This window comes from Crocodylus porosus, unplaced genomic scaffold (genome assembly GCF_001723895.1).
Source record: "Crocodylus porosus isolate Cpor-Errol unplaced genomic scaffold, CroPor_comp1, whole genome shotgun sequence".
In the NCBI taxonomy this organism is placed as follows: domain Eukaryota; kingdom Metazoa; phylum Chordata; order Crocodylia; family Crocodylidae; genus Crocodylus; species Crocodylus porosus.
This window is the reverse complement of record NW_017728906.1, coordinates 62654658-62677793: the sequence shown is the minus strand read 5'-3', so window position 1 is coordinate 62677793 and position 23136 is coordinate 62654658. Positions and strand designations below refer to the sequence as shown.

Sequence of the window (23136 nt, the reverse complement as noted above, 5' to 3'; positions counted from 1 at the left end):
GTCATTCATCATCTTTCAAAAAGGGGTCAAGAACCATTTTGGGAAAGGACACTGTCAGACACAGTGCAACCAGGTGCCCTCAGACATGTCTTTGTGTGTATTCGGTGCACAATGAATACACCACAAATCACACAGTACGTCCTTATAATTCATAATTTGGTACAGACATACCCCACTCTGTCACATCAGGTTTTCAAGTGTGAACTTTCCTTGGATTTTTGGACCAGATAAGGATGTACTGTGTGATTTGTGGTTTATATTTAAGAAATAAAATCTGCCCTTAAATCTGCAAACGCTTCATATAAGGTAGCATTTGGTCTTAAGGCCCATACTGTACTCTTTGTTGGTTTAGTTATCTTGACTAGGAATTTGAAAACTCATACCCTTAATTGAAATAGCTATTCAAGTAAAACTCCCTTCTGCAAGCATATCTATAGCAAAATAAAAATAACCGGTCTTTGTCCTCCACACCACCACCTTCCTTTTCCAGTCTGCCTTATTTTACTCAAGGAAGTGGTGTAAGATGTCCAAACAAAAGACCGCTTCTCCATCTCCCCAAACAGTATTTATCAGTATGACACAATTGGCAAATCATTGCTAGCGTAGACAATGGGAGGTAGTTAGCCGCAGTCTGAAGTCAGGCAGAAAGCAGGGCATGATTACACTTTAGGGTGTCTGTACACATGCTCTGGGGTGTGGTGGGGGGTGTTTTAATTGGCCCAGCTCTTGGGAGCCACTCCAATTAAAATGCCCTCAATGTCTTGTATATTCAGCATCCCTCATTTCAAAATGGCAGCAGGGGTGCTTTAACTGAAACTTGTTCCACAATCTTTAGTTAAAGCACCCCTGCTACCATTTTGAAACATAGGGACACTGAATACACAAGATGCTGCAGCACACTGGAGCATTCTGAATAGAAGGCATTTTAATCAGCAGTGCATTTTAATCAGAAAGTGTCAGAGCACGTGTCAAAGTACCCTTAGAGACGTAGTGGTTAGAAAGGCACGAGCTTTTGTATTACTACTAGTGAGGATCCACACACCTGAAGGGTCAAGGACCCCTAACCTGGGACCTGCCCCACCCCCGCACTCTCGGAGTCATATGTTACCTGGAAAAGAGATTTCCCACAGGGGAGGGGGAAGTTACCCTGGGTTGGTTATTGTAGGAGAAGCCTATGCAGGGGAAGTCTCCCCAGTTCTGATGTTTCTGTTGGAGGTATCCCTCCCTATGGGTCACAGTGGGATTGAAGAGCACGGAGGATTTCCCCCTCCCACTGATTGCAGGAGAGTAGCCAGCGCCCCAGGATCAACTTTGGCACTGGGCAGGCTTAACGAGTTGCGTTAATCTGATGCTGAGATGCCTTATATTTTGTGAAATGGCACCATACATTTTGTGAGAGAATGCTTTATATTTTGTGTATTTCTATATTTGTAAGTTGGTAATATAATAGAGTTTAGATATTTATTGGGCCTCTGTTGTTCCCTTCTATTTATCTGTAATCTATTTGTATTGTTAGGGTGATAGATGGTTATCTATCTATCTATCTATCTATCTATCTATCTATCTAAAGAACAAGATTTAGAGGCTAATAGCATAAATAGATGTACCAGTATTTATATAATTGTATATATGTATTTTTTAATGTAATAATAATAAATCTATACATAGTTAAGTTTCATCAAGTCCTGGCCTTGTTCTTTTGGGAACAGAGGGAAACTGGTTCAGCCTGCAGTTTCCTCTCACAACGCACCAGCCTTGCTAACTCTCCCTTCAATTGGAGAGGGGAGTACTTACCCAGGTACTACCTGGGCTACACTTAACATCTGATACGGTAGACTCTTGCCTATGAAAGATCATGTAAAACTCTCTGAACCAGCAAAAATACAAATCAAATTGTTTCATACTATTTCAGACATCAAAAAAGTGTGAAAATTCATTGGTGTGGCTGTTTGGAAATCTGACACTCAGATTGAATATAATATGGGATTAAGAAGGATAGTGTGGGCCTTACTCATACACAAACAAAACAAATCAAAACAAAACAAAACATGATGCAAGCTGCTTTCTATTAATAAAAGCTGTTAAAAATTCCTTTCTGGGAAAGACCTTAGTTTTTAACTGAAGCCTGAAAAAGAAGAAATCTGTATTACATGTGAAGAAGCAGCCAAATAAGTGAGTTTGGCTACATTCTACTTGCTTAAAAAATAGTCATTTCTCCACTTGCCCAGACTGGTGTTCTCTGGCTAAAATGAATCTGAATCAATTAGCCACACCCATGCATTTCTGTTTGAAGGAAAGATTTGTAATGATGTCATGCTGAGCAACGGCATAATTCAGTGTCACTCAGATCAATGGGATTTGGTTTGAGCCCTACATGGATGAGGTCACAGGGTTCTGAAGTACACAAAAATGTGTGTAAAATCCTAGTTATTAGAGGACATGTTCACTAGAGCCACAGTTGAGCATTGCTTTTGGATCAGAAATTGGAAATGTTTCCAGGGCTTTTTTGGGAGGGGGTTTAGTGTTACTAGTTCAAAAATAAGTAAAAGTGAAATTTCATGAGAAGTCAAGCTTTGTTTGTTTTCATTCTGTCTGCCCAATAAATATTTTTCTTTTGCTTCATGTTTTGCCAGCAATTAAGGCCGCTATCCTTATTCAGAGATGGTATCGCTGTGCAATGGCCCGACTAGAAATGAGGCGACGATATGCTCTGAATATTTTTCAATCTATTGAATATGCTGAAGAGCAAGCACAACTACAGGTTTGTGCTTTTGAGTTCTTTCTTCCTTCCTGTAGAAGCACTCAGTGGCAATGTTTCCTCTAAGCAGTAGTGGTTCGTAAGCATGCTGCTTTCGTCCGTGAGCATGCTGTGTTGGTCTGGTTCTGAATTGGTCCCGCCTCGCTCTTTCGGCACGGTCTGCCAGTAAGCGTCCTGCAGTAAGTGTCCAGGTGGGAGCGGGCAGGGTTCAGCCCCATGAGGAGCACTGTGGGTCCCATATACTACCCTTCTCCATACTAACTGCTTCCCAGAGCAGCCCAGCAGGGGCAGGAAGAGTAGCTGCTGGAGGCCAGGGGAGCCAAGCAGTACCTGGACAGCAGTAGACCCATTGGGAAGCTGTGCATGCTGGTTGGGCCCAGTGGAAGTGTGGCACAGGCTGCCCCTGGCAGGAGTGGGTGGGACTCAGCCCCATGTGTAGTGCTGTGGGGCAGCCATGGGCCAGACACAGTCAATTGGTGGGCACCCGCTCTTACACTGGATCCAATCAGCGGGCCATATCTGGCCTGTGGGTCATATTTTGTCTACCTCTGGGTAACTGGTTCGCTGCTAAACATGTCCCAAGAATTATTCATTATAAAGCATGATAGAACTGGAAGGGAGGCACTGGGGCCAGTGCGGGACACTTACCGGTGGTAAGTTCCTTATTCCTCATGCAGGACAGGCAGCGGCTCCTCCCCAAGTTGAGGCAGGGATGGGGGCTAAGGCTAGGGGCTGGTATGGGCTCCTCTGGCTCCGGGGAACTGCTCTGCTCTCCCGCCTGTGCCTCACCTTGGGGAATGAGGAGGCACATAGCATTGGGGCTGGGGAACGGAGCAGTTCCCTGGGGCCAGTGGAGCCTGAGCCAGCCCCAGCCCTCTTCCCCACCCTCAGCTCACCTCAGGGAGGAGCTGCTGCCTGCCCCACGTGAGGAGTAAGGAGCTTACTGCCAGTAAGTGTCCTGTGCCAGCCCCGGCACCTCCGCTGTGCTCCGCATCCAGGACCTCTCTGGGAAGCTACAGACCAGCTCCTCTCTGGACAGGTGCATGCTCAGTGGGATGTAGCATTGAGACTTTCCTGAAGTAACCAAACATAATCAATTTTTGTGTTTTGGTTGGAACCATGCATTTGCTTACCAGATTGATGTTTTGTCTGTTTAGTTTCCTGGTTTGCAGATTAAAAATAGGAACATGAGAATTGTCCCTAAATAGGGCCATCCAGACTGGATTTCTCCTAGACCAGTTTAGTGACCTATCTCTTACAGTGGCTGGTATCAGATGCATCAGAAGAAGATGCACAAATTCTGTAATTGATGATTAATTATCATATAACGTGCCCACAGGGGAAATTTCTTTCCAAGAGCTGGCAGTTAAGTTTAATCTACTTATTCAATGAGGAAGGAGGCTTTGTGCCTAAGGCACTGGACTGGAACTCAGGGAATTTGTATGTAGTTTGTTTCTCTGCCACAGACTTCCTATGTGATCTTTGGCAAATCACTTAACCTCTTTGTGTTTTAGTTGTATGAAATGGCATGATACCACTCTCTGTTTCCCACAGTCCATTTTGTACATTTAGTTTGCAAGTTCTTCAGACCGGTGTGTCTCCTGCCATATTAATGTAGCATTTATTCTAAGGGTCACTGACACTGGTTGGCACCTCCCAGCCTTACCGTAATACATATAAACAACTGTAATGATCAGCTGTTAGAAGTGTGTGTCATAGTGTCCTCTGACCAAAAAATATAGGTTGGAAAATTCTTTGCTGCACTTTTTTCAACATAAACAAACATCTGTTAAAATAGTTTTACTTTTCATTTAGCATTTTCTTATTTGCATTTGCTGTAAACAAACTCTTACAAAATATTTAAAATGATGTAAATCAGCTTCCTTCCACATGCAGTGTTACATTTCAAGTGTGGATGCTTTGGATTTTACCTGGTCTAGTGCTTCCTAGAAATCCATTTTATTCTATCTTTTTCTGTTTTGATAACAAAGAGCATCAACCAGTGAACAATTAAAGGCTAGGGACAGACATTACATATAAACTGGTTTAAGTGATCAGAAACTGGTTTAAACCTGTAACAAAACAGATGTTCAGTGCACATAAACCCATTTGAAAATGTCTGAAACTGGTTTGAGATAAACCTCATTGAATGTAGACTTAACTGATTTGACTCAAACGGTTTATACAATGTCTGTCCCAGACCCCTTGCTGGTTTGAGATAAACCAGACTCTCCCAGCATCCCAGCATGCTCTCTGGCCTGGGCAGGGCTCTCTGCTCCACGGCAGAGTTGGCTTTAAGTTCAGCAGAGACTGCAAGCATTTGCCTGGTTTCTCTCTGCCAGTCAGGGAGTATTCCGCCTGCCCCTTTGTCTTACACCTCCCAGAATTAGGTAGCAGACCACATGCTGGCCACAGTCTGTGCTGTGGGAGATGATAAAGGCAGACAGGTTCTTTGGAGCTAATCAACAAGTACTTTAATGTCCTTCCTTTGAAGAGCTGTTTAAGAAGAGCTCCATTAGTTAGTGGAGAAAGGCTTCATTTTTTCAATGGATTGATAAACACTGAGTTAGGGGTGATAAACATTCCCTGCTGGGCAACTCAGGATGGGAGGAATACATCCTGCCTGGTCCCTTCAGCTCAGCTCTGTGGAAGCAATGGGAGGGCTGCTCTAGTGCCCTCAGCTTCTAACCTAAGCTACTGCAGGCATGTGCCTTTATTTTCTCAGTCCAGAGGGGATTTCTGTAATTACAAAGTGGTTCAGCCTAGCCAGGTTAGCCTACCCTGCAAAGATTGAATCAAGTCAGGCACAGCTTTTTGACTGTCTGTCCCTAGCTAAAGTGAGCGTGCTTGAATTTAGGCTAAAACTGCACTTGGTGCACATACCAGCCTGGCAATGCTACTATAGTATACCAGTAAAGTACTCCAATATAGACACAGCTATACCAGAAAAGCTGGTGGGATATCTACCCATTCACCCCACAAACAAAATAAACCACACAATTAAAAGCACAGTGTTGTTGGTCAAACTGTGTCTATACAAGAGGTTGCTGCTAGCCTATGGGTGCTAGTCATGGTTCACACCCCTGATCAGTACACCTAGCCTGTCTGTCTCGTGCTCTGTAGTTGTAGCCTTAGATTCTTTCTATGCATAGATGTGACTTTGCTATCCCAAAGGTAGGGAAGAGAGTAACTTGTAACATTTATGGAAAGAGCTTCATCATTTATGAAAAATCCGGTTATCATCATTAATCTGTGACACAGAAATACACCAAGACCTGTAAGAGCAGATGGCTCAATACAGAGGTAGCCCAAGCTAGCTGTAAATGGACTAACTTATCTATTGGAGTCCACGTGGCGCAAGGCAATTCTGTGCAGATCCCTGAGCTAATTCCACATGTAGCACTGCACTGTGCTACATCTGAGCTGGTAAACTCTGCTTGACAACTAAGCAGATTAGCACAGCTGCCTCCCCATGCTAATGTGGCTCTGTTATTTCTACTTCCAGAGCTGTCTTGTGTATATCTGTACAATATCCTGGTGCATGGTGTGGGCATATCTTTGATCTGTCTCAAACTCCTAGTCAGTGGCAACAGTGTGAAGCAAAAGACCACAGTCTTTTTTTCTGCTGATTCCCCTGGAGTTGTTAAGTATATTTCTTTTTTTCTTTACTTAGCTGTCCGATTTTTTCACATTCATGCTGGATCACTTTACTCAGCTCAATGAGACCGACACAGGTAAGGATAAACATCAAAATAATGTGAAAATTTAGCATGCTTCCACATTCTGTCCCACCTGCTGAAATTGTGGTTTGAAATTGTTGCAATGAAAACTTGACATTTTAAGTGTTTACATATATGTGAAGATTTCAGATGTTCCAGATATCTGTTTCTGTTATTAAATACAAAGATAGGCCTCCAGGTACACAGAATGTTTTGTGATGTGCTCTCTACCCTGCAAAAGTAGAAATCTTAAGAGCCTTTCACATTTCTGGTAAAAGAGCTCCTGAAAGAGTTGTGGATTAAACCAGTGCTTCTCAACCTGGGAGCATCAGCCTTCTGGGGTGCCTTGAGATCCTTTTAAGTGTGCCTCAGGGTGCTGTGCAATTTTAGCATTGTTAGATGTACAAAAATGATTCGAAGACTGATTTCAAATAGGAATTCATAGTGTTAACAGCATTCTGACCTTCTGAGGTATTTTTTACAAGGGGGTTTTGCAACAGAAGGTTGCTCTTTTATTTTTCTGTAGTGAAAAATTGAGTGAAAACAAAGAGCTGACATTTTCTGAAGGGCATCTTGAGTCTATTGAGGGATGCCTTGAGTCTAAAAACGTTGGACACCTATGCACAAGCAGCAAGGCTGCTCCGATGCACTGTAATTACAACACATTGGAGCAGCCTTGTTGCTCATGTATAGGCACCCAATGCTTTTAGATAGGCTCGTGTATAGGAGCCCAATGTTTTTAATTACAGCATGTCAGAGCAGGCTTGATTAATCAAGTCTGTTGGAGTGTGGTAATTACCGTACTCCAGCAGACTCCAATGTCTCATGTATCAGCATCCCTGCACTTAAAAATGGCAGTGGGGGCACTTTAATTAAAGCTCGTTGAACGAGCTTTAGTTAAAGTGACCCTGCCACTATTTTTAAGTGCAGGGATACTGATACACAAGACACCCCAGGCATTTTAATTAGAGAGGCTCTAAGAAGGTACCCCAGCAAAGAACAGCTGTAATTAAGCATCCCCTTTACACCCCCCCACCCCAAGCATGTGTATAAACACCCGTTGAGAACCACTACATTAAGTAATCCTAGCCAGCTGTAGAAAAGCAAAGAGATTATCCCTTTAGGTTTCTCTGAAGTAGGGACATCTGGACCCCTGTTTGAGTATAATTTATTCTAGATTTTTGCTATGAAATTTCTGGGACCACTGTATGAAATACAAAATAGCTGCTAAGTTACTGTATTTTTTTACACATTTCAAGCTACTTGGAGTTTTGAACTCTGAACAGAGGCGCAGCTTGTATCAGAAAACAAACAACTTGTTTAGATGTCTGTGTAGAATCTCAACCTAGCTGTGTGAAGAAGAGGCAGGCCTCACCTCATCAAAGACTACAAAAGATCACTTTTCTTTCATCTGGTCATGCTGTTGATTACTCTAGTTAAATGTGCACAAGACACTTTGATAGCAAGATAAAACCACCATCAAAAACTTTAAGTGGTTCTATATTCTAATGACAGAAACTAGAAATTGGGAGTTGTTTTATCTCAAACTGGTTAGAGAACATAATGATACTTTCTGAGAAGGAAGTTCATCTGAACTTTGCTCCAAAACTAAGGCAGAGCACAAAGTAGTCCTGCAATTTATTTGTCTATGTTGTATATTATTATAGCAACCTGTAAACAATTTTCTTCTCACATGTGATTTCCAAGGAATGAAATGACTAGGTTGAAGAAAGTCGAACATTGTTTGCATCCTCTGCTAGTTATCTATGCTATGATGGTATTTTTCATTGCATATTTTGTATCAAGAATTTGTAAAACAATGGATTAAATTGTCTGTTCAGGTTGTTACAAAATAGAAGTAACTATTTCTGAGTGATGCCTCCTTGCCAGTTCTATGACCACTGGCCTACCCATCTGAAGGTTTTATAAGCACTTTAAATACCTACAGTGATGATGTGGCTTGCCTTATATGTCCATGCAGTGGAGAGAAGGAGTTCAGTTCTTTATCTCCAATGGGCAGGCTACCTACATTGTAGACACATTTTAGTTGTACTAGTGAACTGCCTCTGTAGTTAATATAGAAAACAGTTTATGTTGAAGCTCTAGTTTCACATTTTTTAATAATACTTTCTCCTTTTGGTTTGAAACTTTTGAGGATTGGTGTCTGCCCAGTTTTTTAAAATTGATAAAGGCCTCGTAGAGGCATTCAGTTTCTCCTAGGAGAGTCACCGTTTTCCCCACAGAAACTACAAGTGTACAGATGTTCAGGCTTTTTTTCCCAGGGTAAAAATGACCACTCCAGGAAAAAAATAACCTGGGAACAACCAGGTTTGAGTCACTTCCAGGAGGGTTTCTCCTGGGACAGCAAATGTCTGTACATGCCAAAAAAGTTCTGCTACTTTTGTGGTTGGAGAAGCTGAAAATACACACATAAAAACAGGTCTGTAGCCAACAAACCCCCCAAGGATTGAAAATTAGTAGTTTGGCATGGAAATATTTTTCAGTGAGAGACAGCACAAACCTTATACATGAGGGGACTAGGTTAGATGTGTTTCAGATAATTCTAAATTGCATCTTCAATATGTTCCATAACGTTTTCCTTAAGGTAGTCAAATCAGTACTTGGGCATACGCTTTAATTTTAGGAGAGAGGTGGAGGCAGAGTAGGGCCCAGGCATGCAGGACTTGATCTGACCCACAGACCATCCCAGTGTTGTTCATCTGGCCACATAGCCAAACGCTTGAGCACCATTGATTTAGAGTAACAGCACCAGGGCTAAAAGGACCTAAATTGTGTCTTTTTTGGGCTGTTCTGGGACTCGCAGTAAAGTACACACTGCATGGCTGTTCAGTAGTTCCACTTTTACTTATGGAAAGAAGATTAGGGAGATGCATGAAAGATTTATAGTCTGAATTTTTGTATTCTAGAACTGATTAAAAGAAAAAAACTTCACATTCCCTTCCAGTGTAAGGAGTATTTGTTTTTTTAAAGCATACTTACAAAATTAAAGTTCACATTCCCTTTAACAGAGTAATCCTTATAATGTGTTTTTACCCATTGCTATTTCTGATTTCCTCTTCATCTCTATGTCAGTGTAGTTTCAGCATCATGACCAAGATGTTATATAGCCGCATAAGCTGTTCACTTAACACACTTTTTATTCTGGTGGCTGGCATTTATTTTCAAAGATGTTTGTGGGAGGCAGGTGTAAAAGATTTTTCAGCCAAAAAAAGGCACATGTTCTGCCTTTCAATCCCACTACAGGGAAATAAAATGTTTTCCTTTTGAATGACTCTCCATATGCATGTTCTACAGTGGGCACAGTCCTTAAGCCGGAGACTTTTGGTCAGCAGTACCTGTGTGGCACATATGGACCCTGTCCCTGCTTTGCCTCACTCTGGGCATGTCCAGATGAGCATGCACATGAGATCTGCAGAGCTGCAAACCACATACACTGCACATGTAGGTGTTTGCCATGCTGCTAATTGGCAGTATGGCGGGGGGGGTTTGACACCAGGAGATCCCAGTGTCAAAAAAACCTGCGCCTGAAAAAAGCAGCATTGCACACGTGGCAGCAGTGTGTGCTGCCCAAAACTGGAGCCTGGGCAGCTGGAGCCATATTCTGGCTGCCGACCAAGCCTCATGCACTGGGTTGCCACTGCTGGAGCTCCAGAAGGCCCCCAGAACCGTAGGTAAGGCTGCTGGAGCTAGCCCAGGTGCTGGTCCCAGCATTCTCTATCCCAACCAAGGGAACTTGCTGTGTGCCAGAGCATGCATGCGTGAGTGTTCCCCGGGGACAAGTAGCAGCAGCATAACTGTGTTTCACTGGTATTTATCCCCAGGGAAATGCACATACATACTTGTCTGGATGCACCCTAGGGTATATTATAGGTTGGGTGCCTTTCAGATCTCAATTCCTCTAAGGTTTTTTCAGTTTGAGATGGAACTTCTTCCTGGCAGCTTACTGACAACATCAGCAGATGCTGAACCCCTTAAACTTCAGTTAGTACTCCTGGTTATTTATGGAAGTTAGGTTTGATTTCTTGTGGCCCATGGGTGAACCATTAGGGAATTTGGGTTTTTGTTTGTTTGTTTAAAAAAGAAAAACAGAAAGAAGGAAATATTCTCTGAAAACAGTCTGATGTTCTCAGGATCACCTGGATTCAAGTATTATCTCTTGCCTGGGAGAGTCTCACATCCTAGGAAAATGTTCTATTTTCAAATTTTTCACTATCTGAACCACAGGGATAGAGACAAAATGCAGATACACCTCTTGTATACCGTCAGGGACCCTGGCCCTCACTGCTGATTAGCTGCAAGGGCTGCCAGCCGTTTTGCCCTGCCCTTTCCACCAATTGGTGGTGAGGTGCAAGGCCACATGACAGATAGCCTTCACAGCAAATCAGCAATGGGAGGCAGGGCCATATGATAGATATTCCTTGCCACCAATCAGTGGTGAGGAGTGGGGCCACTAGAGCCCCTCAGCCAGTCAAAGCTGGCCCCATGATCTAGCCGTGAAATTGGCTGGCTGCTGCCTCGACTTGGGTAGTTCCCTAGACATCAGTGCCTGTAATTTTTAACTGTTTTCTGAAGTTGAATCAGAGCAAATTGTCCCTGTGCCCAGTCAAGTAGCACCTGGCAGCTGTCTTGTATCACCATCCATGGTGCTAAAATTCTTGATAGGTCTGACCAAGGTATTCCCACCAAGGCAAGATCTGATGTCAGTCTAATTCTTGAAGCTCTCTCAAAACTACTGTTCAAGCCAATGGCACTATGTTTCCAGCTGTGTTTGTCATTAGAGATGATCTTCCTGTTTTCCAGATCTTCCCTATATGGTTTTCCATGTGGGTGGGGTATTCTTAAGGACACGTGAAGGTGGTCATAGAGTTCTACCTAAATAAACAAATCCATCACCTGATTGTTTTCCCCAAATCTCACATGTCCAGGATAAAGACATCTTTCCACATCCTCCATGTGAGATGTACCCTGGCCTTCTTAAAAAGGGTAAAACTGTTTAGGACATTCCCTCAGTTTTGCATGGTCATAGCAAAGAGGAGGAAGGATGTGGGCATCTCTTCACAGAGACTTCACATGTAAATCTCAGACTATGGAAAAATAAATTATAAAGGAGGGTGGATCTTCCTGCTTTGCATTGCAGGAAAATAGTTCCGTACTTAAGAATCAATAAATCATTTTCAAAACATGCAGTTTCTGAAGCCTCCAAGTTGATTGCAGTGCAAAGTGTTACTTCAGTTGCTATTCTCCTGGGACTCTGGAGGTGTTTTTATACCTGCTCCAGAGGTGGGGGGCAGGGAGTGTTTTAATTAGCGGGCTCCAAGAGCCTTGGATTCTTAAAAGAGGTGAGATCAGATGAGGGGAGCATAGTTCCCCGGCCTCTTGTAAGGAAGGGCTCAGAGGAATTAACTGGGTGCTGAGGAAGGAGCCCTGGGAAGGGGTTCTAGAGACCCAGAGCTACAAACTCTCCATTCTTGTTGTCCTGGACCTAGCAATTTGGGTCTACTTGTAACACACTGGCAGCCTTCAGAAGTGCTGAGCATCTACTTACATTGCAGTCAGTGGAAACTGAAAAGTGCAGAACATCTTATGAGATCAAGTCCTTGTTGACGGTTTAATCCAGTTAGACTGACATGCACTAAGAGTTGAAACAGGAAACAGCTTCCTTTTTGTTCGCTCACTCAACTTTTTATTTTGAATTTCCTCTAGCTGTTCCTCTAAAACAGCTCCACTAGGCCTATATCAATTATCTGGCATGCTGCTCCAAAAGCCCAAATATAGTTATAAAATATGAATGTAAATGTAATGAGGGATTCAGCTGCTGAAAGCTTCATTACAGCCAGTTTTGTAGCTATGACAATAAGTAATAAATCCTTTCTATTAAGAGTCAAATAAAATCCAATGCAAGAAATTAAGATCAACTGCAGCTAACTAAATCTGTTTACAAAGTAATCTTACAAAAGCAACACTGACTCCTCCCTAGCAACCACTAGAATGCTTTAATTAGCATACTGCTACTAACTAGTTCTCTATTTTATAATAATGAATGTTGTATACAAACGATATGCAGAAAGCAAACACTTCAGTCTACCACATGCTCAAAATACAGGTTAGTTTGCATTAAAAGAACATAGCCCTGTGTTGAAACAATTTGTAATATTTCCATTTTCTCCATGCTCAAGGAAGACTAGAACAAAAAATGCTCTCCTATTGCTTATATTTGCCTATACAGTAATTTTATGGCAGGTGGCGAAGTCATGACATTGTCTCTGAGTGCTAGCAGAAATTAGCATGCCTGATGTTTCATTGTTGGAACACAACTATGAAAGTACCTTTAGTTTAATTGAAGGCTTTTTGTTTTGTTTTGTTTTGTTTTGTTTTGAAGGAACTTTTGGTATTGATCATGGAGATAAAAAGATCTACAGCAAAACAGGTTTTAAAAAACAATTAAGCATTTCGATTTTCACTGTTGTAAAGAGGGGGAGGAATTCCTAATGATGAACAGCAAATATCAAAATTTACAGTTCTGTGAGGCAAAGGGAGAAGAATATGGTTTGGAGACAGGTGGCATTGCTCTAGATCTAGAACCTGATGAGATACTATTTTATATGAGAAATAATTATTGGGAAGTTAGTATCAATTCACTAAATAAAAACAGGAACTAGTGCATCACCATATCATAAGTGCAGCTTATTATTTATCTCATTCTTTGGCAATTCCTCACTGTGAAAGATGATTGTCTTCAATAACTGTCTTATCTATGTGTACAAAAATGAGTGATGAGGCCTATCTGGGATAAGCAGGCTCTACTGCAGAATGGACGTGTGTTTTCATGCGGAGTGGGTAGTGCTTGATACTTGACTTGTTCTGTGACATGCTGTTTCTGCCACTCCTGCTTTTCCATCTCCTCTTATTGTCATGAGGTTTCAAAGCACTGAGATCCTTGAAGCAGACTCTTCCTCCATAGGGGGAGGTCCTGAATGATAGTCTCCCATGAGTTGACATCAATGTTTCATTTTTTAATTTGGCCTTGAGGATATCCCTGAAGCATTTTCTCTGCCTTCCTCTTGAGTGTACTTCTTGGCTGAGCTGGGAAAATAAAACTTGCTTCACTAATCTGGAGTTAGACATTTGGATGACATGTTAATGTTGGTGTGTCTGTCTTTCCACTTGATTCAGAGGATCTTCTGCAAGCAGCGTTAATGGTATGTTGCCAACAACTTCAGGTGTCTCCTGTATGTTGTCCATGCCTAAGCTCTATGCAGCAAGATGGAGATCACAGCTGCTTAATACACCATGACCTTAGTTTTGGATCTGATGTTGTGATCTTCAAACACCTGTTTCTTCAGGTATCCAAAGGCTGCACTTGCACATTTCAGGAGTAGTTGGATTTCTTCGTTGATATCAGCCTTTTGTGAGAGATGGCTTCCAAGGTCTGGGAAAAATTCAACATTCTCCAAAGTCTTACTGTGGGTATGGATTACTGGAGCTGGGGACAGGAGCTTGTTGGTGAAGAACCATAGTCTTTTGAATGTTAAGCATCAGTCCCATTTTCTTGTATGATTCAGTAAAGATGTTGATGATTGCCTGAAGGTCTGCTTCCAAGTGAGCACACACGACAGCATCAGCAGCATAGTGAAGCTCAATGATTGAGGTCAGGGTGGTCTTGATTTTGACTCAGAGTTGGCTGAGGTTAAACAGCTTACCATCCATTTGGTATTTTAACTCTGGAAGCTAATTAGTGGTCAACTGTAACGTCACAGGAAAGAATAGCGAGAAGAGTATTTGAGTCATGATGCAGCCTTGCTTACCTCCTAACCTCAAAGAGATCTGTGATAGATAGATAGATTCATTACTGAGAACCACTGCTGATATACAGAGAGTGATGACAAATTTTGGTGGGCATCCATACTTCAGAAGGATCCTCCACAACACTTCTCAACTGACAGAGTTGAAAGCTTTTGTGAGGTCAGTGAAGGCCATGTAAAGAGGCTTATGTTGTTCCCAGCATTTCTCCTGCAGCTAGCAAGCTGTGAAGATCATGTCAGTTGTACCTCTTGAAGCCCTAAACACACAATGGAATTTTGGGAAGAGCTTTGCAGCAACTGGAAAGAGACAGTTCAAGAGGGTTCTCACAATGATCTTTCCTGTGGGGGACAGCATGGCAATCCTTCTGTAGTTTCCACAGTTGGACTTGTCTCCTTTCGTGAAGATTGTCACAATAGTTGCATCCCTGAGATGATCTGGGATTTCCTCATCATTCCACATCCTTAAGATGAGGAGATGAAACTGCGATGTGAGCTCCTCTCCCCCCTGTTTGAAGATTTCAGTGGGGATTCCATCTTCTCTAGATGCCTTGTTGTTCTTTATCTGTTTGGTGGCTTCCCTCACCTTGTCAAGGGTTGGAGAGATTCCAAGATCATCTCTGACTGGGTGTTGTGGGATGGAGTTGAGAACACTCTTGTCAACAGCAGAGTCTCAATTAAGAAGGTCTTCAAAATGCTCTTTCCAATGGGCATTGATGGTTCTCTTTCCTTGATCAGATCTCCTCCATCCTTAGGACTCAAGGGGGTTGGTCCCTGAGTGTTTGGACCATAGATGGCTTTGGTGGCACTGAAGAAACCATTCATATTGTGGATATCAGCAACATGTTGAATCTCCTTGGCCTTGTCTTCCCACCATTTGCTCTTCAAATCATGGGTCCTCCTTTGGGCCTGTGCCTTGGCTTGTTGGAGATTCAGGTTTTTTTGCATGGAGTTGATGTTGTTTTGATAAACACAAAAGGCCTTGCTCTTTTGATTGATCAACTCTAGGATCTCCCAGTCATTCTCATAAAACCAGTTTTGATGTTTCCTGGTAGATAATCCAAGTGTCTCTTCACAGACATTGATGATGGTGGCCTGGAGGGTACCCAACATGCTGCTGACATTCTCCTATTGTTGATTGGAATTCACCAGTTTTTCATTTAGGCACTGGTGGAAGAGGTCTTGCTTGCTTGAGTCCTTGAGTCCTTTAACATTGATTTTCCATCACCATTGCTTCTACTGCAGCCATTGTTTGGGAGCCAGTTTGAATGACATAACCAAGTGGATGAGTCAGCAATTGGTCCAGCAATCATCAGCTCCTAGCATAGCTTGAGTGATGCAGACAGCTTTGCAATCCCAGGCACAGCCGATGACATAGACAGTCAGGTGCCAGCGCTTAGACTGTGGCCATTGCCATCATGTCTTATGCCTGTTTTTTCTGGTGGAACAGGGAATTGGTGATGGTGGGTCCATGTTCTGCACATTTGGCCAAGAGGAGGATGCCACTGGAGTTAACCTTTCCTTGCCAGTGGTTCCATTCCAGAGGTTAGAGTCCCTTCTGACTCTGGCATTAAATTAACCAAGAAAAATAAGTCTGTCTCCCTCTGGAATATTAGAAAGGACTTGGTAAAGGTTGGCATAGAATTCCTTCTTAGTTTCATTGGCAGCATCAAAAGTTGAGGCGTATGCACTGATGACTGCATATTGGCTCCCTGCCAGTTTAAGATGGATTAATGAGGTGCTCATTAATTCCAATAGGGAACTCACTGAGTAGGTTTATGAGTTCATTCTTAATGGCAAAACAAATTCCATGAAGTTGGTGTTCTCCTTCCTCTTTAGCTTTCCAAAAGAAGGTATACCCATCTCCATGTTCTTTGAGCTTCCCATCTCCCACTTGTCAGGTCTCACTTAGTGCAGCTACAATAATATTGTGTCACCTGAGTTCTTGGGCCACAATTACAGTGCAGTGCTCTGGGCATTCACTATTAGGGTTGTCTGTGAGAGTCCTGATGTTCCAGGACCTGAAAACAATGGGGTTTTTTCACTGGTATTTTCAACTGCAGTAAAGGTGGTCCCACTGGATGTTGTTGTCCAACCAGGAAGAAATGTAGACAGGATATGTTTAGGGCATCTCTTCTAGCCCCCTCCACATGTAGGGTGAGCAGGGCAGATTGTGAAGAGGGCTGCACAGTCACAGTTTCAGCTGCCAGATCACACTCCTATTTTGTCCAAGTGCTAGATGATCTTGTAACTGCCACCTTCATGCCAGTTCATGACCAAGAGCTTCCAGATCTCACAATCCTGCTCCCATCACCATTAGCTGGTCACCAAAGGGCTTAAGGAATGTGCTGGAAAAGCTGTTTTCATGGAAGATGCCTATGCATGACTTCTTTTATTGTGGAGATGCTGCTGCACATAGGCTTCCAGATGACTCTTAACAGAACAGGACCTTGATCCAATGGAAAAGAGATCAAGACAATTGGGGAACTTGTTCTGCTGCAGCCTTCCTTCGCTTTCACAGCCATTGAGATTTTACCTGCTTCTGCCTGCTCCACCATTGAGAACTTATAGACCTATGGCTGGGGGCTGGGCAGACTTATAGTGGCAACCTATACTTGCCATGTTACAGCACTGTCAAAGGCTATACGTGGCTTTTAGGGAGGGAAACCATTGCCATCTGCTGCCCTTACTACATCCTGGTGATGCTGCTGCTGCTTGGACCATGACTGCTTATTTATCAGCGTTACCCCTGCTTATTTCACAGCTAACCTTCCCTGAAGGTCATTTCACTATCTGTTACTTGTGGACATGCTGGGTAGCAGTACAGCTCTGCCCCACAGTATTATTTATACATTAATGGCAGAAAGGCTTGTGTTGCCTTCCAGAATAACAAACTGTTTTCTTTTCTTCACTTCTGTTGTTATAGATTCAGTTTCTCACTTTTTTGATGGCATCAGTGATTTTAATACCACCAGTTCAGACCTTGTGTTACTAGAATATGAGAAGATGATAGAGGTTCCACACTCCTATCGTGGACCTCGGCTGTCCTTTCCACTCACTGCTGAGGATACTGCTGCTCTACTTCATGCTTTCAAGTACCATCAGGCAAGTTGGAAGTAGGGATGAGGCTGATTTATTTTTTAAATGGAATTGTCAGGCCTATGATAAAGTTTAATATCAGACGTTTTATGGAGAAATACGCTTTTATGGAGAAGTATTTCTTAAAATTTAGTCTAGGTTCTTTAGAAGGAGACAGTGACCTGTTGTGGGTAGAGAACAGCTAAAGACCTGCTATTGATTTTAACACAAAATTAAGTATACAGTGCTTCAGAAGATAATGATCAGGTGAGTAGAAGTATTTTATCTTCAGTTGCTGAGGCAAGAAACTGTCCCTCAACTCTCTCACCAATCAAGAGTAGGTGTTACTTTGTGGGTGAGGGAGTTAAGAAGGGGCAAGGACATCATTTCTCTCTAAAGTAGACATTAAAAAAAAAATTAATATAAAAAAAGTGCGAGAAAGATTCCATTGCCTGTTCATTTATTGGTCTTTTGAGATGGTTCAAGTCTCAGCCATAGTGGGCAGGAAAGCTTAAGCTGACTCTGCTTCCACCTCTTTGCATATCTTCTTACGACCCTTTTCCTTAGTGTGCTCATCTGTAAAATGGCATTAATGCTTATAGTACAAAGTGTTGGGAGGGTGATCCATGTGACCATTTAAACGGCAAGTCTAAGCGCTGACTACTAGTACTCTAAGCGCTAACTACTAAAAGTCCAGCAGAGTTTTAAATTTACTAAAGAATGGTACTTCCAGTATTTTCTCTGGGGGAGAGAACTAGCAGACAGAGTGTGCTAAACAGAAGAATAAATGATAAAATTCACCCTTCAGGGTCAGCTATCTCACCTCCAAGTAAAAATTAGGGTTTATTTTTTGATCAGGAACCTTTTAAAAAGATGTAGAGGGGCAGTAGTTTGCCTTTGAGACTTTTCTTTTAAAAGGCAGTCCCCCAAGTCAACCTTTCTAAATAGGTCTGACCGTTTGAGTAGAACTTGAGCTGAAAAATGTATTCAGATGAATATTTTAAAAGCTCTAAAATCACTGTCTGCCAGGATAATCGTACATACCATTAACAGAGCAGAAGGACTCCCAGCACAAAACAGCTTTTGCAGTAGAGGGAAGCAAAGAGATTAAATAACTTCAAGACAAACAGCAGATCTGACAGAGAAGGTTTCTTGTTTGAAACAGGAACTCCTTTATAGTGCTACATTTTTTTAGCACCCCATGTAAAGTATGAACAGTTGCATATCATGCTACAAGGTTCTTTCATAGTTTCATAGTTTCTAGGGTCGGAAGGGACCTGTGTAGATCATCTAGTCCAACCCCCTGCCATGGCAGGAGAGAGTACTGGGGTCAAACGACCCCAGCAAGGTGTTCATCTAACCTCCTCTTAAAAACCCCCAGGGCAGGAGCCCGCACCACCTCTCCTGGAAGCCGGCTCCAGATCCTAGCCGCCCTGACTGTGAAGCAGTGCCTCCTGATATCAAGCCTAAATCTACCCTCTGCCAGCTTGTGACCGTTATTCCTGGTCACTCCTGGCAGTGCTCAGGGGAACAGGGACTCCCCCAATGCCTGCTGATCCCCCCTGACTAGTTTATAACAGGCCACTAGATTCCCCCCTCAGCCTTCTCTTGTGGAGGCTGAACAGGTTCAGGTCCCATAGCCTCTCCTTGTAGGGCCTGCCCTGCTGCCCCCTGATCGTGCAAGTGGCCCTCCTCTGGACCCTCTCCGTGTTGTCCACATCCCTCTTGAAGTGCAGCACCCAGAACTGGATGCAGTACTCCAGCTGCGGCCTGACCAGTGCCACATAGAAGGGGAGGATCACCTCTTTGGACCTGCCCGAGATCTCCAACATCCCATAGTACTCCTTTCTCCTTCCCCCCTGCCTCCAAGGTGGGAGAGAGGGAGAGCAGCTGCTGTAGGTTCAGTAACAGGCTGATGGTACTGGACTTGGTTCTCGGTGATAGGGGGCAGTGTTGCACCCCAGCTGGGATTGGGAGTTGCAGCTCTGCTTGCTACAGCTGCAGGGACCTGTGCTGCCCCTGAAGCACTGGTTCCTGCCAATCTCTAAGGGTGCAGACAGAAGCTACATTTGTTGCATGATTGGCCCCCTGGAAGTGCTCTGAAACATTCACGGCTGGTTAACTGCATAATGAATTAAGACTGGCCACATGTGCAAGGTAATTACCATGCAATCTACTGGCTAATTATGCTATAAATTTAGACTGGCCACACATACAAAGTAATGCTTGCACCATAAACATTTCCATCCAGCTATAAAAAAAGCCAACCAGCTCCAAAGTTAGCACTTGAAAATGTGTAACAACTTTATAGCTGGTTTCTGTCCAGCTTTAGTTTGAATGTGTGGCAAGGCCCTGAAGTATACAAGTGAAGCCTTCCCTTCATATATGTAAAGCTGTGCAGCAGTTCTCTAGGTCTACTAGAAGTTAGAGCATGGGAGCTCCTGATTCTTGGCATTAGAATGTGTGTTAAGAACATGTGAACTCAATGCAAACAATCTGTAGGTGACAAGTACTAATAGGAAATTCATGGTAGTTTGGGATAAACTAGGCCAGTAGTTCTCAACCTACTTTGTACCAGGACCCATTTGTAAAAATTAATGGCCAGTCCTGACCTAGTGCCCCTCACTCCCATGCTGCTGCTTCCCACTCCCAGGACTCAATCCCTCAGTGTGTGCAGCAGGGGGTGAGTGTGGGCAGTATGGGGGGCTCCAAGCAGTCCCTCACAGGTTGGAACTCTGGCAACCTGCAAAGGAAAACCTACAGTTTCCTATGTTTTTCTCTTTTAACAGAGAATCTATTTTTAAAGTTTGTTCGTAACCCTTTCATATATTCTTGGGACCCACTTTTGGGTTGCGACCCACAGGTTGAGAAATGCTGGATGAGGCTACTTCATGAAAGGTCTGTTTCTGTCTTTCATAAGCCTGCCTTATTTTGTTGTGTTCCTTTGCAGCAACTGCATGCTCGCTATGTGCTACAGCTCCTACATGAAACAAGGAGAGTTCTTCGACAGATGCCAAACATCACCCATCTGTCAACTTCCTATTCCAAAGAGATAACCATCTGTGGTAAGGCACCCATGAAGAGAGCTAGTTTTGGCCACAACATGATACTGTGCATTGCTTTGTATTCAGAGGAGGATACAGATATTTACAGCAGCAGTGATGCCTGGAATGTTCTAGATCAATGGGGCTCAACCTTCTGGCCCTGCTGGCCAGACAAGTGGCATGGCACTTTCAGAGCCATGCCACTTGGCACCAAAAAGATGTTTTGTAGCAGATGAAAGCCATATTCTTACTGATGTTGAATCCAAAATATGGATTACTTTCAAGATTCTCTTTTAATACCAAACTGCTTCTGAGGCTTAAATATTTATCTGGCATGTTTCCCTTGATAGTCTGGGTCCAAAGACCATTCAAGTCTAGGGGACTCTTCTAACAGACTTTCAATCAGGCATTCACAGAGCTGCATGTATCATCTATGAGCAGGATAAAAATGCCATCTTGCTCCTGTTTTTAACATAAGTAGCAAAAGTGTGAGATCACTGGCATATTCTGGGTAAATTCTGAATTTTATTTGGACAGGTAAAAAGCCTGATTCCGCACCCTCTCCCCCGCATTACAGTGGGTGAGATGCACTTCCACTTCTGTGCAGAGGGGATCTATACAACAGAATCCCTTTGCATAGCAGCAAGTTTGGTCTGCTGAATAGTAGTTAATTCCATTAAAAACCTTTCTGGTGATGCTTAACTTCTGCCCTTGTGTAGAGGTACAAAGGCTTAAGGTTCCTTATGCTTTCTCTTCCCCACCCTGCTTATGGTAATGTGAATTCCTATGCACAGGGTTAATTTATAGGTTCAACCCTGTGTGCCAGCCAGGCCCCGTGAGTCAGATCCTGTCGCAGTGTGATACTGTGTACTGGCCAAGCCCCAGCACAACCCCTCACACCAGCCAGTGTCATTCAGCCCACTGGGTGCCCCACAGGTCCAGAATGATGGCAAAATTAAGTGCTGTGGCTCTGAAAGTGGTGGCAGTAAATGCTGTTACTGCTCCCCCGTTGCCAAATACCAGACCCGTGGGAAGCCCTGCAGGCTAATGACGTGGCCCTGCAGGCTGGAGATTGAGCACCACTGCTCTAGATAATTTTAAAAGAGTGATGATCTACCCAAACCAAGGAAGCAAATGGTGTTGAGTCGCCCAGTGGTACATTTAAAGAAAATCAAAAATCTTCTTTTGCTTTTTTGTCCTGGTATTATTGGGTGAGTCAGTGTTTAAGCCAAGGCCATTGCAATGCAGCTTAAAGCGCCTCCCCGGTACTGCCCTATGTAAAAATTATGCTGCTAATGCAGTAAGTATTCTACCAGTGTCATCATCAGCCTGTTGCAGTGTTTCCCAACCTTTTCCAGCCCACAGCAGACTTACATTAATAATTTTTTTCCGCAGCATGCCTGGTAAGGCCTTCCCCATTCTCAGACCTATTGTAGCTCATTGCCATAGCAACATTCTGCTGCACACCTGTTTATTTTTGACAGCACACTTTTGTGCTGTGGCACACTGGTTGGGAAACACTGTCCTATTGTGTCCTTGAGAAAAGGGTGTTCCATCAGATCTTGCTTTGCAGTGCTCTCAGTGACAGTTTCCCTGAGTAAAGAGTGTCGTGTTCCTTCTTGGCTTATGCGTTGGGAGGTGGGGAGAATGCAGCCTGATGTCCAGTAAATCAGTAGTGGTCCCAGTTATTGTTACATTTTCTAACAGAGCTGAAGGGTAGCAGTGTCCTGAAATTTTGCCTCTGCCTTTTCCAGTTGTAAAATTAAAAGTTTTGTTGCTGATGGACATATACTGGAGCCAATAGTCAACATGCTGAAATTAACCACATTTAAGATGAAATTCTGCCATCTTTATGCTCAGCAGCACCAAATCTTTCAACTACCACTATTTCTATGGACACCAGAATGAAACTTCTGATTAACAGCATGTTTGTCCCTGGAATAGGTTGTATTGCACACCTAATATGCATAATAACTTTTGTAAGTCTTTGTCTACTAAAAGGATGAATAGGAATTAATTATTCTTTAGACAACAAATATATTTGTCTTCACAGTAATGTAAGATGTGGGTAAAAGTTTCAGAATTAACTCTTTGTCCTCCATTCATTTTACTATGCTGTCATCTATTAGTGATAAAAGGATGATACATAATGGTTTATTGTAAGAACATCTAGCTGTGAAACAGAATAGTAATAGCAACATTAAATTCTGACAACTAGAGTTAACGTTCTGAGGCATGCATAATGTATGATGACAGGTGCAGATAGATACCAGCATTTTCATTAGAGTTGCTTAAGCACCTAATGCAATTGCAAATAAGAGTGGATTTTTAGTAAATGGCTGTTCATACAAAATATCACTGGACTTTAAAAACAACAACAAAAACATAAACCAAAGAAACACGTGCTCACTGGTAAGCACCTTTTGCTAATAAATATAGATATCTCCTCCTAATTGTATCCTCATTAGCACTATTTAAGCAGCATCTAAAAAACTTCCCATCCTGCCATTCAAACAAATAATAGCCTTTGTAACCAAAAAGATGTTTTGTAGCAGATGAAAGCCATATTCTTACTGATGTTGAATCCAAAATATGGATTACTTTAAAATAATCTTTCACTCTTTTCAAGATTCTCTTTTAATACCAAACTGCTTCTGAGGCTTAAATATTTATCTGGCATGTTTCCCTTGATAGTCTGGGTCCAAAGACCATTCAAG

General features: G+C 42.8%; 1 protein-coding gene across 5 annotated transcripts in view; it reads left to right on the top strand.

The window, feature by feature from the left end:
• PPEF1 (protein phosphatase with EF-hand domain 1) overlaps nt 1–23136 on the top strand; it is a 73755-nt gene that overhangs the window by 24913 nt on the left and 25706 nt on the right. For 3 of the 5 annotated variants that reach the window (XM_019529232.1, XM_019529230.1, XM_019529231.1), the window contains exons 3-6: nt 2634–2761; nt 6432–6492; nt 17224–17402; nt 20326–20440. In XM_019529232.1, the coding sequence (XP_019384777.1) occupies nt 2634–2761; nt 6432–6492; nt 17224–17402; nt 20326–20440 (483 nt within the window). Of the gene's footprint in view, nt 1–1912; nt 2173–2633; nt 2762–6431; nt 6493–17223; nt 17403–20325; nt 20441–23136 lie in introns of those variants that run through there. The other 2 variants (XM_019529233.1, XM_019529234.1) reach the window with 2 other exon arrangements.